Below are 19,190 nucleotides of genomic sequence, written 5' to 3'. Positions count from 1 at the left end.
TGTATGTTTACTTACCTCTTTTAATGTCTCATTTCCTAATCTAATTCCCTTTGCATCACCTTATTTAATTAGACTACATTCCAGCATCTTTGTTTTACTTTTGTTGATATTCATTTCTCAGCTTGTTTTCATGGTACTGGGTGTTCCACTTAAAACTGACACACCTCATGCCAGAGATTCAAGTAACAGTGAACTAACTAAAAAATAACAAATAACAATAATGTTAAAAAAACTGTGTGGTAACCAGTTTATAAGACATGCTGGATGTGGTGGCCATCACCACCCAGGTATCGCTGACTTTGTGTGATGACATTACCAGCAACACACTGTAATTCTGCCGGCATGATGTTGTGGTTTCTGTAGTAATGTTCCATTTAAGACCATGTATTGTGTGAGGATTGTCAACATATACTTTGATTTTTAGTGTGTCCTATAAATAAAAATCACACGATGTTAAATCTAAGGACCTGGGGGCCAGAGGCCTCTACTGACAAGTATGTCTTCAGGGAACACACTGATGATATGGGCCATGCTTTGGTTGGATGTGTGAGCAGTTGCTCCATCTTTTTGGAATCCTGTATACAACTTCTCTGTAGCAGTTAATGGTGATTAGAAAGAGTCAAAGATTAATACATATCTGGCAATGTTTAAGGTGTAATTGGAAAATATGGAGCCAGTAGTGCGTATGCCAGACAACACACACTAAATGCTTATCTTCTCTGAGTGGAGAGGTTCTTCACGCAAAATATGTGAATTGTTCTGTGACCAGTCTCTGAAATTCTGGGAGTTTATGTAACCTGACAAATGGAATCAGGTCTCATCTGAGTAAGGGGTTCAAGTATCTGCTAGCAGTTGATGTTAACAGCCAGTTACAATAAGGAACTCTCTTTCTGGCTTTCAAATTTCAACTCTTGCACCACACTCACATGACGGGCTTTTCATTTCACATCTTTTAGTGCTTAATGACAGAATATGAGATACACCAGCCTGCAGCAATAACCTGCTTACCGAATTGCAGGGACTTCTCGCAATGTCCATACAAATTACATTTATAGGTTGTCCATATAAATTCCATTTATAGGTTCAGGGGTCTTCACTATTGGTCACCTATTCCTCTGCACATTCTGGACAGATCCTACAGCCCTTCATTTTTTGTACAGATCTTCATCAATGCTGGTTGTGGAGAGCTTCTTACCAGGGTACTTCACATGAAACATTTCTTTACATTGCTTGATGAAGCATGTCTCTATGTAACATTCCACAATATCAATTCACAGTTCTAATGCAAACTGCCTCATTTCTGTAACAACTCAACAACATGAGCTTATCACAACAACTGATGCACAAACATACAGCAGCACTCAAATTTCTGGTAAAATGCAGTGTAGTCAACTTTAGAGACAATTTTGCCACTTCACGACCACTTCAACTAGAGATGACTAATCAGTACGTGAGGTGTACTGGTTTTATGTGGGACACCTAGTACTACTGATTCCATGCATCAGTTCTTCAAAGTCTTTCGTTATCTCTGATGGAATTATAATGTCATTGAAAAACCTCAGTTTTCTTCTCCCTGAACTGTGATTCCCTTCCCAAATTTCTCCTAAGTTTCTGTCATTGCTTGTGCAATGTGTGGGTTAAATAACATTAAGGTTAGGCTACAACCTAGCCTAATTCCCTTCTCTACTATTGATTCCCTTTCATGTCCTTCAACTCTTATAAGTAGTAGAGTTTCTGTACAAGTTGCTGATAATTTTTTGCTCTCTGCATTTCATCCCTGATACTTTCGGAATTTGAAAGAATGTATTCCAGTCAACATTCTCGAAAGCTTTCTCTAAATCTACAAATGCTATAAATGTAAGTTTATCTATATCCTATGGTAAGTCATAGGATGAGTATTAACGTTTGTATCACAATACTTTTACAGAACCCAAACTGATCTTGTCAGAGGTTGGCTTCTGCCGGTCTTCACATTCTTATACAAATAATTCATGTTAGTGTTTTCCAACCATGACATATTAAACTGACAGTTCTGTAGTATTCAAAACTGTCAACAGCTGCCTTCTTTGAAATAGCAGTTATTACCTCCTCCTTGAACACTGACAGATTTTTGCCTGTCTTATATTTCTTGCACACCAGGTGGAGTTGTTCTGTAATGGCCAGGACTGTACCAAGGGGCGTGGTGAGATAGGTTCCAGCCAAGGTTGCCGGCAGAAAGGGGGTGGAGAAACTAATGTGGGTAAGGGAGAGGTAGAAACAAGAAGCAAAGAAAGATATTTTAAGAATGAACCAGGAGAGGTACATGGATTCTCATACCACTTGTTTTCCTACCTTCTGCTTACAAAAGCATTTTTCCTTCTCCTGCAACTGTAAATGCACACTGTTGTCACAGTCATTTCTCCCATGTCATTTCATCCAACTGGCATCATAAAAAAATTGCTGCCCAACACTCATCTATTGCTAACATGGTTAATGTTTATACAGCTGCCGCCTACTTGGCTGGGGTGTCAATGGCATATTTCCAAGCTAGAATGAGTTGCATAACCTGTAAGGGTATGTCATGCTCAACAATTCAAACTCTGTGCACACAACAGAACAGGTGTGAAGCATCATCATGATCAAGAATTAAAATGTTCTTTTATTCTATCCTCAAAAGTGTTGGTCTAGCCATGTCTTCATCATTCGTTCAGCATTGCGTCTTGCATTTTTCTGCTTATGGTTGAGCAATGTCTTCAGTATTTTGGCCTCTTAACAAATGTTCCTTTCATTTCCTCTTGTGCTTTATAGTTTCTTTATTGAGGTTAAACGTCCTCAGTTTTCTTCTAATGTTGTCATGTCTCCCCCTATTCAATGATGTAGAGCCCACCACACTTCTATTCCGCATTTTCTATTCTTTTGGCTTCCTGTTGCATTAGTGTCCATCCAGCACACACTTCCATAAAGCAATGTTACTTCTGTCTAGTGTCTGCTATTCTGAAAGTTCTCTTCATTGTTCCATAAAAAATCTGATGCAAGTGCGCACACACACACACACACACACACACACACACACACACACACACACACACAGAGAGAGAGAGAGAGAGAGAGAGAGAGAGAGAGAGAGAGAGAGAGAGACAAAATTGTGTTTTCAAACAAGTAAAGATATTGAAATTTAGGGTGAGAAAAATTCCTATAGACATCTAATAGTGATATTTTGTTACAAAATTGTCATTAATATATGTATAGACAGAATGTTTACAGTCATGACATAGTCATTCCTTGGCAGACATCACAGAGCTTGTGCAACAGCTGCACCACACACACATGACTGCCTGCCCCGTTTCACTGCAGAGTGCTCATTCTCAAGATGGTAACTATACAGTGCTGGTGGCCTGCTGAACAGGCTTCTGCCACAGCACCATTGCCAACTTGTATGAATACAAGAGTCAAAGTGTATAATACACTGTTACTATCTTTTTATCTCTCTTTCTCCTATATAACTATGATGATGCTGCCAACCTGATCAGATCTAAAGATTGCTTTGCTGGGTAATATTTATTACTGTGCAACTGTTATTACCCACACATAAGACCTTGTGCTAGGATAATGTATTAGACCCACTAAACAATGTATTGGAACCATACAAGCTCACATAGAAAATGAAATGTTACCACGCTTTCACAAATGAATATAATGCATTCTTTTGAAGACATCTGTACTCGGCATTATTTTCAGGTTTTGTTCTGTTCAGTTTCTATGCTGTAAAATTTTGGTAAACATGGTCAGTTCAGTCTTTAGATGTTGTGTGCAACTTTTTATTTGAAATACAATTCTGAGAATGTAAACCAAGGCTTATCACATGGGTGTGCCTGCAACTGCAATCTTTACATTTACACTTTAACCTGCCTATAAAGGGACTGATGACCTCAGCAGTTTGGTCCCTCAGGAGTTTACAAATACATACCTGCCTATAAAATTATGCTGCATGTGGAAATGCCTAAAGAGTAAGTAAAGCAATTTTAATAATGTTTGTAAGAGATCTGCCCAGAAAAATACGTTAAAAGATTACCATCAAGTCTTGTATTTTCTATGAAACAGTTAATGGTTTGGAGATTGTATTTGGGCTAGTGTGGTACACAATAAGTATTGCATCTCATTGGTATGAGATTCCAGAACACCTACTCATGTGTGTCTCATAAAGTTTCTAGCATAAAGTGAAGCAGCTGGACTGTACTAATAAATTGCTGAGAGGAAAGAGTGCTACCCTTGATGTAGCATCAAGTTTTCTGTCTGGTTCGGTGAAAGATATTAAACATTATGGGAAGAAAGTCTGCAGAAGTACACAACCAAAGCCAAAGAGGTTTATAATTCTATCCCTATCCAAAGCGGTTTTGCCATTACAAAGTCAAGCATGGTGGGGAGGCTGGTAGGAGGAGACTGCTGAATATGAGGCACAGCTTTGGCAGTTCTGCCAAGGATGCAGTATCACTTTGGCATGACTCTGGTCATGGCTAACTCTCTCAAGGATCTCAATAATTCTGGGGGTTATCATCTCCAGGGGTCTCATTTTGTTAAGTTTTTCAGTGCTCTATCAAATTCTCTCACAGTATTGTCTCATAACTACATGTCTTCTCATCCTATAATATTGACTCCAAATTTGTTTCCCTAGTATGGACTCACTATATATTCCTTCCATCCTTCAGCCATCCCAGCTTTGCTTAGTATGAAATTGCCATCTGAGCTCTTAATATTCATACAGATGTGTGTCTCATCTCCAGAGTCATCTTTAATTGTCCTACAGGTGGTGTCTATCTTTTCCCCACTGATTCATTCCTCTACAGCCTTGGATTTCTTGTTTAGCCACTCCTGCTTTGCCATTTTGCGTTTGTTTTCAGTATCACTATTTAAATTTCTGGATTCCTTTTGCCCATTCACTTACTGAGTTTTAATATATATATAGAAAGCTATGCATTCTTTTTCTATCGTATTTATTTCCCCCATTTTATTCAATTGTTGCTCAATGCTTTGTTTGGAACTCTCAACAACCTTTGGATCTTTTGATTTATCCAGATCCCATCTTCTCAATTTCCTATCTTCCTGCACCTTTCCAGTTCTAATCTTCAGTTAATAATCAATAAATTATGGTCAGAGTCCACATCTGTCCCTCTGGAAATCTTTTGCAGATTAAAACTGGCTTTTAAATCTGCCTTACCATTACATATATAGAAAACCATTTGGTGTCTCCAGGTATCTCCCATGTGTAGTCTTCTGCCATTATTATTAAACCAAATATTAGCAATTACTAAATTTGTGCAAAATTCTGTCAATTGGATTTCCCTTTCATTTCTCTTTCTAGTTCATATTCTTCTGGTACTTCTGCTTCTCTCCCTGCTCCTGCTATCAAACTCTGATACTCCATCACAATTTTGTGTTCCCTGTAACTATATGAATAATTTCGTTTCTCATTGTACATTCTTTCAGTCTTATTTACAGAACTAGTCATCAAAGAAACTTGTAATGCTGTAGTGAGTGTTGGCTTCAATCTGTCTTGGTTACTACAATGCACACACTGTGCTGTTCATACTAGTTTATCTGCATTCCTGTTTTCTTGTTCATGGTTATACCTATTCCTGCATTCATCTATTTGATAGTGTGCTGATAACTACTTCACTTTACTCATTCCCACTACATGACTTCAACCTATCAGTTTTCCTTTTTAAATTCTCTAATTTACTTATTCGATTAAGGGATCTAACATTACACTCTGACTCATAAAACACCTGTTTTGTTTCTCCTGATGACAATATTATCTTGTTTAGTCACCACTGAAAGATCTGAATAGAGGATTATTTTACCTCCGGAATATTTTATGCAGGAGGATGTCATCATAATTATACATTATGGTAGAGCTACAGGTCCTTAGGAAATGAAATGGTAGTTTCTCCTTGCTTTCAGCTGTTTGCAGGACTCACATAGCAAGGCAATGTTGTCTAATTTTACCAGATCAATCTTCCAGATTGTTGCCCCTGCAACTACTGAAAAGGCTGCTGTCTACTATATGATCCAAGAAATGATGTGCCTTCATTTGTCTTAGCTGTGGAAAGAAATAAAGAGTATACATTCTAAATGTAAGACAATGAATTTACTTAAAGTAATCTTTCATAATGTTAGTACAAGGCTGATATTAATTATAAAATAATTTATAATGTTCATTTTATGGATGTCTATGAATACTATTCAGTGAAGCAAGAGTTCCTGGAATTAAGTCTTAGACTCCACTACTTCAGCCATGTTACATTTAATATGGCTTTAAACATTGTCAAATACATATGTACCATGTATCTCCTGTTTGTACTAATATGAAGCCCTTGAGTCTCTGTACAGGTTATTTTTGATACTAGTGTTATATTTATGCTATTTTATCTACCTCTGTAGTTAAGGTTGCTAATGGACATCAGTGCAGTGGTGCTCAAATCAGTTGTAGCTATTTGAATCATACAGGTAAAAAAAAAAAAAAAATCACCAGAAAGATGAGAGATGGTGGCATGGAGTCTCTGATCACCAGACATTGTGCCAGTGTCCTGTATTAAGTTCCAAACCTAGGCCAAGTGTCTTGTGGAGGGAGGGTGTGTTGCAGTGTTGGTGAACTCTTTGGTGCTATTTGTGAGGAGTAGGCTATGTGCCAGCACCAGGTTTCACCATTTCCACTGGTTCATCATACAGCACAACACAACACTTTGCTGTACACACGGTAATTACAATCACCTATACAAGACCTTTACACATAGTTAAGTAGCTAGTTTCATGTTCAATTTTTTTGATATAAAAAAAGACAGTAATCCCTACCCACTACCTTTTACACATTACAATAAGAAATTCTTCTGTGGAATAGGAGTTATCAAGAAGAAAATTTCCAAGTTTGTATTCTAACTTTACTTTGCTATCTGAAATTTTATATTCTGGGGTAAATGAACAAAAATTGCAGTTGCAGAATTGTGCACTGCTTTTTGTACTTGACATTCATAGTGTGTAGTAATGAATGTCATTTTTCCTACTGATATTGTAACTATGTACATCATTGTTTCTTTTGAACTGCAGTGGATTATTTACAAAAAAACTTCTTATACTACAAAGCAGAAGTCAGAAAGCCCAACTCCTTAAGCAGATGTGTACAAAATGATCATGGATGAGTGCCACACATTGTCAGCACATTTTTGAACAATGACAACTTTTTGAAAGATGAGTTACCCCAGAACATTATTCCATATGACATTACTGAATGAAAATACTCAATACAAAATATGTCATCTTACTGATTTGTTTCTCCCCAAGATTTGCAATGATTCTAAGTGCAAATGTGGCTGAACTAGTTGTTTTAGGAGCTCCAGAACATGCTCTTTCCAGTTTAAATTCTCATCAGCATGGACACCAAAAATTTTTGAAGTGCTTGCCTGTTTATTATTTCCTCACTCTTACACTTACCATTGGTGTGGTATGGTATCTATAGATTTACGGAAATGAATATGCTATCTTGTTAAAATTCAGAGTGAGACCATTTGCAGAAAACCAGTGAATTATACTTTTAAGAACATTGTTTACACAATGTCTTCAGTTTCTGTATGCAAGCTTGGATTGATTACAGTACTAGTGTCATCTGAAAAAAAGTCCCCAGACTATATTGGTTGAATTACTAAGTACATCTTCATGCATTCTTTTGGTCAGATATCACATTATCCATTGGTTGGCTGTACCATCAATCCCATAAAACTTCAATTTATCTAGGATAATACCGAGTCACACAATCAAATGCCTTAGGTAGGCAACAGAAAATACCAATGTTATTTTATTATTTAATACTTTATTACTGGGACAATGGATATGAAATGCACTCGATTGATGCCAGTAGAACAGCAGAAGTTCTTTTCAAATTACGTTGAAGAGGTATCTGGAAGATTTTCTAGAACTAATACCATATTTAATTCTTATAACACATTTGTATTCTGAAAATGTTATCCTGTATCCTGTTGGATATCCTAAAAATAGTTTCCATAAGTCATTAAGAAATAGAATTATGCAGACTAAACTAGTTTCTTCATTTTTAAATCACATGCTGATTATGCATACCAAAAATGTAGTTGAATGAAGGCAATTCATTAGTTCCAAGATGTGAGCTTTAAAGTTATAGCTATGATATATCAGTAGTATCAACAACTTCATGCTATCTACTTCTTGTATTTGACTGAGCAGACAATTTTTATAGCTTGTGAAATTCTGTAAGTACTCAACTGTATGTATTGAACCTCATCAAAAATTAATAATTTGGCTGTGTTTTTGGCAGCAGCATTGCAAGTAGTTAAATTTAATCTAAAAGATAGTAGACAATAGACTCAGAATTGTGCAAACAGATTTATTGATTAGATACGTTGTTGACATACATTTTGTAGTACTTCTGCTAGTGGATTGACACTTTCTGTACTTTCTAAATATTTTAAGAAAAGGATCTTTTCATTCTCAGTAAGAGAGATGAAGGTACAGAGTAAATGATCAGTGAAAACTATTTCATTTCACCTCTTTGTCAAAGTGTGTGTGTGTGTGTGTGTGTGTGTGTGTGTGTGTGTGTGTTTTCTCATTGTTTTTCTGAAATGTTTCAGGCGGCTAAGATAGAAGTCGATGCAATTGCTGTGGCAGGAGATATGGAAACAATCCAATGACTATATGACAGTAAACTATGATGCAAATAAAATACTATGTATAACAAAATAAAAATATCTTTATTATTTATTTTATTCCCAACACAAAAGTTAGTATAAATACACGCGCAAATGCAACTTGCACACACATCTGCAGTCTCAGAGAGCTGTGGTCTCAGCTCTGAGACTGCAGGTGTGTGTGTGTGTGTGTGTGTGTGTGTGTGTGTGTGTGTGTCTGTCTGTCTACTGCTGACAAAGGCCTTAATGGCCGAAAGCTTTAATTGTATCATTTTTTTATTGTGCCTATTGCGACTCAGCATCTCCGCTATATGGTGAGTAGAAACTTTTCTTCTCTGGTATCGTTACATTCCATACAACTATAACCTTATATCACTGATGTCAATCTGTTTTAGAATTTTTGAACATGTTTTACATCCTTATCACCTTCCTAGTGATGGAATATCTCCTCTAAAGGAGTCCACATACAAGATTAACAACATACTCCCTGTTAGAACAACAACCAAGATGGGCAGAAAAATTTAATTGTTATAGTCTATAGTGACAATTTTCTTTTTATTTTGCCTACTGGCTACCAGATACACAATACCATCCTCAGGTTATCTTAAGATAAAAAAAGCACAGTACATACTAACAACAACAACAATAACAATAATAATTTAAGAAATCTTTACAAAATATTTTCTCAACAATAGCAAAAGTATGGAGTAGAACTTTCATACAGCCATCACACTCACTATACATGTAGAAATGTCAAAAAATAAAAGTGAAGGTCAATGACAAGCTTTAAACAGTTGTAAATTGTGGCTGGTAATAAATGCCCCGTCTGAACAGTTTTTTCCTTATTAAGAGTCACTGCCAAAAAATATCTATGCAGTTATTTAATTATTTATCCATCTGATGTATTTAAGGTGATACATTTTTATTGTTACATGCAGGCCTTGACATTTTGATTATACAATAACTATTTTCTACAACTTAGAGCATTTATAGCATAGATTACAGCATAATACGTTTATGATATTGTACAGTGTACTTAGTTCTTTTTCACAGTATATGAATATTTCCATTTCATTTAAATTTCTGTACATACATTTTTATTGTTCTTTGACTTGACTGATGGTTACTTCTTATCACATCTTTTATTTTTCTTTGCAGTAATCATTTAATTCATTTATGCAATAAAATGGATTTTTTCCCAGTATTTCTGTGTCCTTAAAGATATTAATGTTATTTATTTTGCTGATATTGTTCAGGAGGCAATTGAATAGGTACTCCCCATGTATGTCACACTTCTCTCATAATGATTTATCCTGTTGGATTGCTCTGTTTGCCCCGAAGAATAAAAACAGAATAAAATATTAAATTTACAAGATCACACAATAAAACAAAGAAACCAGTCCCCACTGTAATGAAATCTTAAAAGCAGAATAGCAAATCTAGACAGCCATATCTGCATTCCGTGTTTGTATATGGTTCCACTATAAAACATTATACGATTATATGTGCAGCTCATGGTCTAGTGGCTAATGTCACTGCCTCTGTATCTCAGGGTCTCAGCTTCAATTCCTGGTCGAGTTGAAGATTTTTCTCCGCCCGGAGACTGGGTGTTTGTGTTTTCCTCATAATTTCATCATCATCATTTGTGAATATGGCTAAAATTGGACCATGCAAAGATTGAGACATTGAAAGGGCGATGATGACTGCACAGTTGAACATCCCACAAACCAATCGTCATTATTATATGATTGTGAACCCTACAATCAAGATAGTGGAGTCATAATAATGGCATTACACATTGAAAAGCCCAAATTATTTTTATTGAAATGTTATCCAGCATACAGGGGGAATAGTGGCACAGTACATTTAAGTATTACTCTGTAACTCTTAGCTGATGATCTTCGGCCAAATTTCCAGTTAAACGTTCATCTCATCATTGTCCATGTGCGTGCTTGTGCTCTCGACGACACTGCAATGTGTTTCCTCTATGCTGTGTCACAGTTCATCAACCCACCATGGCCGTGGCAACCACTCCTTGTATGTACTGTGCAGTTGTGAGGAGTTGCCTCAGTGGGGTGTCATGCTGTGAATGTTATCCTATTGTGGCACTTTAATCCGGTAAGTATTGGGTCAAAGTGTCGCGATAAGGTAACATATACAGCACAACACAATTGTATGAATTAATGTTGCGGCCATCTCTTAATACCAAAGCTCATGAACACACCTTCTCACAACTGCATAGTGCATATGAGAAATGGTTCTCATGGCCGCAAAGGATTGTTGAACTGTGACAAGGCATGGAGGAAACATGATGTAGCACCTCAGAAAGCTCTAGCATAATCATGGACACTAGACACTGCTGGGATAAACACAAAGCTGGAAATCATATTTAGCTGGAATCATATTTAGCTGTGCTGCACTGCGCCCCCTGAATGCAGCATATCTTTATGATAAAAGTAATTTTAAGTTCATAATACAGTGCGTAATGACAATGCTTTCTCAACTATACAGTTCATGGTCATATCAGTATTTTATATTCAGACCGACCATACACACAGATTTGCTCTTATGCTTTTAATATTTCATTACAGTGGGAACTCCTTTATGCTCTGTTTTACTAACTGCTGGCTACAACTTGCATCTGTTTAAACATTAGTATTGGCTTTTGCTTTTAATTTTTGACAAACTGACTGGGGAAGCAAGCAAGACAGCTGCGTGCCAGGCATACGGGGCTAACTCTATATTCCAAGGTTCCAGTCTGCACCATATGTTTGCTATTATATGAAGAAAATATGTTGTAAATATTACTTACCTTATTATTTTAACTACGTACTGTAAATTTTTTACAGGGTAACCTTGTGATAGTACTATATACAAAAACTGGTAGCAGTAGCAAAAATAAAAATGTTACTACTACAGACGAAAACAAATACTTTTTCCTGAATACACATACATTCCGCAGTTAGCAATCAGTGAAATCCATGCCACTTTCAAGGATGAATCTTTAGCCCTGCAGTGGAGTGTACATTAGTTTCCAACATTCGTTTTCAGGTCTTTGTTTGTCCAAAGAGACAGTAGATATAATCACTCAAATTGATGCCCTGTTCCACACTGTTGCCTAATTAACAGAATTAGTGTGTTCAGAATATCAGAACAACTTTGTGACTGGATACAGAAGTTTATTGCAAAATGCACAAAGCATACCAGTATCACTTTTAATGAGGATGACTCTTCAGATGTAAAAGTAGCTTTAGGTTTGTTAGAAAACGATTACTGTTTCCAGTACATCTGTTTAGGTCTATATAAATGCCCTACTGAATATCCTCAGGAGCTCTGTGATGCTGTTTCCAATGATACTGTACTTTGTGGAGAAGTAAAGAAGTGTATCCTCTGCATACCTTTTTTCTATATTAAGCTAGACTTGGGGTGGAGGGATTGGCAGTTATCCCTCAGTATGCACAAATGTTCTATCTTATACAAACAGGTGAAAAGACCCTTCATTGTTTGAATACATGAATGCTGAACAACCACTGAAAACAGTCACATCCATTAACACACAGACTGCCATTAGGCTGCTGGTGGTGCTGCAGAACTGCTTGCTGTGGCTGCATGGCAGTCAATGTATTAAACTCTTGGAAGCAAGAACAGAGAAAGATTTAAGATGGAACAACCACTTTTGAATAAACTGTAGGAAAGGTAGCTGTCAGACTGAAACTTACTGGAAGAAGTTTCAGGATGTGTAGTCAACCCTTGAAAGAAGCAGCTTACAAAACTATTGTTTGACTGTTACTTGGGTATTTCCCCTTCTGAGGTTCTTAAAAAGTACTGACAGAGGTAAGAGAAAATTCACAGAACGTGTTTGTTTGGCAAGCATAAAAGTGTCACAGAGATGTTCATCATTTCACTGAACTCAGTGGCAGTCACAGCAAGAGATGATGTGCATCATGGTACAGTTCACCCTAAAATTTTAGTGTGTGTATATTTGTAAAAGTCAACCAGTATTTGCTTCGTCCATAATATTTTGCAAAAAAGACTATGAACATAAAATCAGAGAGATTTAAGTTCACAAAGAGATTTACCAACAGTCATCATTTGTGTGTACCATCTGCAACTGGAACAGCAAATAGGAAAAGACAGTGGTAAATGAAGTATCCTTTGCCATACACCATAAAATGGGTTGCACAGTAGAAGTACCAGAAGCATTGGTGCCAATTATCTTCTTATTGAGGACAAGTTGTACACTAGTAAAATTAACATGTGATGGAAAATAATTGTATATTTTCTGCAGAAGGCTGAGATTTCTTAGTTTACATCACATGTCAGGTTTGGACTTAGTGCTGTGATATTTTCTTGTGAGTATTGAAGTTTTTCTAGCATGATGAATAAATCCATGAAGTTTTGGTATTGCAGCCTTATGGTGTCAGTGCCTTGTCACGATATTTTGGGTAACAGTCAAGCAGACATTTTCAGGTGATATTTACACTGGATATTGCTGGTTCATGTCACTTCATTTATACAAAAGTTTGGTGCTGATATTGTTTATGGGTTACTGCTGCATGACTGTCCTTCATTGAGTTTGTGTCTTCTGTCAAATATTTCTCATGTAAGGTAAGCAGGTGCATATATAATGTTGATATTACATGTTGTCCACTGTTCAGTTAAGGGGTTGCAGAGTTAGAATTCAGTGCTCAAAATATAAAATTAATTTCCACTGGATGTGGCATTAGGTGTAAAATTTTCTCTCTGTCAAGATATTAATGAAATCGCTGGGTTCTATGTGTTATCAGACTGAAGTCCACCATCACGATTAATAATATATTCTGCCAATCATATTTCCACAGATTCCTCAACAATTGTATTCCAGGAAGAACCTCATTGTTACCTTGTATTGTGCACATGGTCTGACCAATGTAGGTACTGCACATTGACATCGTGTTCTATAAACTCCAGCCTTTCACAGACAGAGATCATTCTTTACTCTGAGCTGAGATGATTAAAGATCCTTGAGAGTGCAAAGTTACTTTAACATAGTGTTCTGTTAGAAGACTTCCTGGTCTGAATAGACAAATACTGGGCTTTAACAACTCTTTCTCCTTTTTATCTTGTGAACTGGAACTGATATGAAAATTTTATAAACTAAACTGAATTTAACTGTGTAACTGAAAATGAGGTCTTAGGGAAAACAAATTGATTGAACAATTAGTCCATGGAATTTTTTTTTTTTTTTAAATTGGATTAACAATACAAATATAAACTCAAGGCAAATTTGACTGAGCATAGACATGACTCGGTAATGGGGTGAGGGGGAGGGTAGGGGGAGTGAGTGATGTCCTCTCACAATTCAAAAGTGTCAGTTTTACCTGTAGGCATGTTGCAGCAGAGGCGATGTCAGTGCAACACATTGATTACCCCTAAGTGTCTCTGCAGCTGTGGGTTGACAGTTGGCAATGTTAGTCTTCCATGTTCTGTAGCTGTGAGGGAACACCTTGTGTAGCTAACTCCTTCCTTCTTCCATGCTGCCTGACCTCCAGTGTTAATCATTTCAGATATAGTGTTGCTCAGTGGCCAATGCTGTATTACTGTTTAGCTCTCGGTGTCTGTAAGCTGCAGAGATTACCTTGCAGAAGCAGTGTGATGATAATATTTAGAGGCTGGCGTTGGACAAGGAAATGTGGCTGGTTGCTTAAAGGTGTGAGCATGGGATCATATGGAAGATCTCTTTGACATGGAGCAGAAAATGAGTGTGTCACAAAGTGACGATAGATATAAGAATGAATGCAGGAATCTGACCCCAAGTCTGAAAATTGAGTCTGCAATAGGTTGACAAGCTCCCTAAAGGCAAACACACTGACACTGCCCTCCTGTCAGATTCTCTCCCTCTGCATTAATGACTCACTGACTGATCAATCTCTGACTTACTACACTGACTGATCACACAGTGTCTCGCTCACTGATTGACCACTGATAATCCAAAGCTGCTCTTGCTTGGCAGTTATGTTAAATAGTCCTCCACTCTGTCCTCCAGGATACTGAATTTCCCATTGCATTGTTTCTGTCATTGGTGGGCTCAACATCCAATCCCATTCAATGAACAATCGAGCCAGTGTAACCACACATCCCTGTCTTTGTACAGGGTGAAAATTTCCACTCTTGTGGCAGCTGATGTGTAATCCAGGAACTCCCACATCAATCACACGCTGGTCCCTTTTTGTGGCACCTGTCAGCATTTTCTACTTATAGTGATTCCCCAGCAAATTACACTGCTAGGCATTGCTTCAAGTGTTTGTCTGCATTTCTGAGTTATCAAGGAAGCAGCAACTCAAAGACCAACCTGCGTATTTGTTAAGGGAATTGCTGTACTTCGCTCAAATGTGAGCAGATGTGTGTTACACATTGGCATCCCTCTTGCTGTTCACCAGACTTTAAGTGGAACAACCTTTTCAGTGTGAAGAAAACACTTCAGTCATGCCATAAGTGTGTGGGTTTTAGGAAAGTTTGACATGACATTGCAGCTTAATCATCCCCTCTTGTCCTGATAACCTGAAGGCAAGATGTTACAATCTTGAGAATAAGCCTGCTTACATCTCATTAATATCTGATGCGAAGATAACCAACCAGCTTTGAACATTGATTGTAGCTGTTCCAACTCCTTTGCAAGTCTGCCTCTATCAGCCACAATGTGTGCCCAGAGCATCAGGATTTGAAGGATGCCAATAGTTCGTAAAGTGTGATGGCAGCTAGGCTCTTTCATATATAGGTCCATATGTGTGGGCTTACAGTAAACAGTACACAGAATAAAATAAAATATCACTGTTGTGCACACACCTATGCATTTCAAATAGAGCAATGTTTTTGTTATTAACGTAGCAACATGCACCAGCAACCTCCAGATAAAAATCACCTGATGATGCCTGCCTGGTTGTCAGCCAAAATATTGTGACAAGATGTCAGTGTCATCTGGCTGTAATTCTGAAACCTCATGAAATGTCTTTCATTTTGTTCAGTGAACAGTTATCAACAAGTGACCCATTATGAAAGATACGTTCTGTGATGTTATAGTGATCACTTCTATGCCTTGGAAGGGATTTATTCATAAACATTTACTTGTAATATGGATGACCTTAAAATTCAGATTGCTATTTTCTGATCAGTGAAGAAGACTCTCTATTGGTTGTTGGTTTCTGTAAAAGATAACAAAAATTCAGTGAATGAATATGCCTTTTTTAACGTTTATGATTTATTAGGTACATAGACAGCAGTTCAAGTTGTGTGTGCTGATGTTGCATGCTCTGTTTTTCCAAGTGCAATGCATGGGAGAATAGTTCAAATGCTCCTGTGACATCTAAAATGTTTTTCTACTGTTTTATGGTGGTGGTAATGAGGAGGAGATAACACATTTTTCTACACATGGGACGTCAGAAGTGATTAAATATTTCATTAATTAGGGTCTAAAAGTGAATTGCGGTGGCCCGGTGTAATGTTAAGCATTTTTGTGGACTTACTTGTTGAAGAATGCTGGTTCTGCTTTCTTGCAGCACCGATGTCTTCTGTTAGCACTAGACGCTTCTCCGAAGATTTCACTGCTAGGAAGGGGAAATTTTCACTCTCTCACTCTCTCTCTTCTTATTTAAAAAATACGCTACTCTTGGAATATCATTCAATGCACCAGAACATATTTATTTCCACTTTGTACAAAAAACAACTAAACTATTTGACATAAGCCCACACATTACCGGGCACCCAGAATCAGTTAATTACACATTTTTGAACACAATTAATACATAAGCTTTTATCATGGCTGACTATCCACATCCAGTCCACATACTCTCAACAGCAGTTCAATGTCTAATAAACAGTCCCTATTTCGAGTCACTCCATTTGTTTTTCAACAATACAAAGCTACATTAGTCTTTGCAGCCAGCCACGGAGCTTCCGGGCCGTATTTGATTATTCTTGGCAAGTCGCACTGAACACTTGCCAGCGCCGACGAATTATCTCCCTTCCAGTTTCACCTGCACAAACAATAAATGGGTGCAGTATCCCATGCTCATCTTTATGCCCTGCTTTAAAATAACGCGTGATCGAAACGGCTGGAACACAAGTGTCTCCAGACTTTCGTAAAATTTGGGGGCACTACAGAATGTCACAAAATCATACTTACTAGAGTTCAAGGCAAGCAACTTATCTTACAGTTGCAGGCAGTCACAATTAAGACATACATAAACTTTCACCCACAGCCTTCATCAGAGAAAGAGAAATTCACGCAAGTAAGAAAGAGAGAGAGAGAGAGAGAGGTGCTTGTGTGAATGAATAGTGTGTTTATCTCTCTTCCCAATGAAGGCTGTGGCCAAAAGCAAAAACTTATAGCTGCTGAAGTTGGCAGCCATGTGTGTAAGAGGTGTGCTTGCTTGTATGAATAAATTGTTTACATTTCTCTTTCTCTGATGAAGGCTATGTCTGAAAGCTTATGTGTTAAGTGTCTCTTAATTGTGCCTGCCAGCAGCTTAGCCTCATTTTACAGAGTAACAGACAATATATGGAGAATGTTATGTACAGACAATGTTGGTCTGTGCTTGGATCAAAATGTTTGTTGGGTAAACATTGAAAATTTTGTTTAGAGGAAACCAAGTAGCACATTATTATAGCAAATTATCCAAAACAGTATCTAATAAAATATGAAAATAATGTACTATGGTATAATGTTCCCATTTATAAAGTGTGGGGCAACGGCCTTGCCACAGTGGATACACCGGTTCCCGTGAGATCACCGAAGTTAAGCGCTGTCGGGCGTGGTCGGCACTTGGATGGTGACCGTCCGGGCCGCCATGCACTGTTGTCATTTTTCGGGGTGCACTCAGCCTCTTGATGCCAATTGATGAGCTACTCGACCGAATAGTAGCGGCTTCGGTCAAGAATACCATCATACCGACCGGGAGAGAGGTGTGCTGACCCCACACCCCTCCTATCCGCATCCTCCTCTGAGGATGACACGGCGGTCAGATGGTCCCAGTAGGCCACTCGTGGCCTGAAGATGGAGTGCTTTTATAAAGTGTGTGATAGAACTGTGGGGATGTGCTTGCTATGTGCATCTTAACAGAATATTGGTGCTCTAAAAGAGAGCTGTTCGGCTATTTCAGTGCCTGTTGCTAGTACTGCACATTCACTGCCTGAAGACAAGTGTTGGCCAGCAATTCAGTCTTATAATTGAAGAAAACAAATATAATTTTATGTTTGAAGAGTATGTAAGAGCAAATACTGGGGACTTAATTTAATTGAAAAGAAAGTAGAATAACTTTTTATAGGTAAATATCAGTATTCAATGAGTGAATTCCAAGCACATTCACATTCTGACTTTTTTCCATACCAGGTTTCTCAGAAAATACTCTTAAGTACTTACGTAGTAAGGTACTGAGTTCGTTTTGTTGATCCTCATTTAGACACTAAGACTCAATTACTTTACTTTGCAGTACAGTTCCTAATTCTTGCATGTCAATGCTATTCACTTAGATTTGGATACCTTCAGCTGGGCTACCTGTGTGTGGCACCTCAATCCCTGTAAAGCTAATCTTCACTTTCTGACAATATTTGCCATTTTTTAGTTTCTGTTTTAATCAAATCCAGTACCAGTTCTTTTCTGACTGCCTTTACAAAGCATTTCCTTACAGAGAGGTCAATTCTTGCATCCACCTTTTGCAGAAAGTCACTCCCCAACCAAAATTCTTGCACTTAGCACCAATAGCACCTTCTACATGACAATTTTGAACTGGCAATATGGGAAGTCTTTTATTCTCACACACTTGTTTATAAAAATTCAGGGAAACCATGTTTGCCAAAGCATCTGTGTCAATAATTACGATAGTAAGTACTTTACCTACCATTGCAGCAAAGGCAGAGTGGATGAACTACTGTATTGCTCCATTCAAGACAAGTGTTTGAAGTTGCTAGTAACTCATGTATATCAGTTGTCACTGCACCTTATTAACTTAATGTGTTTCAGTGTGTTGCCCCCTACAGCTTCCTTGACCATTGCCTCAGGTCACAGCGTGGTCAACATTAGTTTGTCGAATGGTTGCAATTACTTCAGTTAATCAAGCTAGTTGGTTTGGTGATCTCCAGTTTTGAGGATCACTTTTGCTAGTACTTTGACCATAGTTAGGATTTTGTTGATTCATATTCTGTGGCATGGCATTCTGTTGCCAGTTAAGCTCTTGCTGACTGTGCCAATAACCTACACTGTTGTTATGATTATTATTTCATAGAATATACTTATTGTCATGCTTTCTCTTTGTACTGAACAGTGGTCTATTATTACATCATTCATTGTTTTGCCTAAAATTTTTTGTTGCGGTGAGAGATTAGAGCGCGCACGGAGGCTTTCAGACAGTCGTTCTTCCCGCGAACCATACGCGACTGGAACAGGAAAGGGAGGTAATGACAGTGGCACGTAAAGTGCCCTCCGCCACACACCGTTGGGTGGCTTGCGGAGTATCAATGTAGATG

General features: G+C 37.7%; 1 protein-coding gene across 1 annotated transcript in view; it reads left to right on the top strand.

The window, feature by feature from the left end:
- Nucleotides 1-8,763, top strand: part of LOC126473364 (2-iminobutanoate/2-iminopropanoate deaminase-like) — a 57,697-nt gene extending 48,934 nt beyond the window's left edge. The window contains exon 5 of the mRNA XM_050100372.1: nt 8,634-8,763. Coding sequence (XP_049956329.1) covers nt 8,634-8,693 — 60 coding nt within the window. The 3' untranslated portion in view covers nt 8,694-8,763. The remainder of the gene's footprint in view (nt 1-8,633) is intronic.
- The last annotated feature ends 10,427 nt before the right edge of the window (nt 8,764-19,190 follow it).

This window comes from Schistocerca serialis, chromosome 4, assembly GCF_023864345.2.
Source record: "Schistocerca serialis cubense isolate TAMUIC-IGC-003099 chromosome 4, iqSchSeri2.2, whole genome shotgun sequence".
Classification (NCBI taxonomy): Eukaryota; Metazoa; Arthropoda; class Insecta; order Orthoptera; family Acrididae; genus Schistocerca; species Schistocerca serialis.
This window is presented reverse-complemented; position numbering and strand designations above follow the sequence as displayed.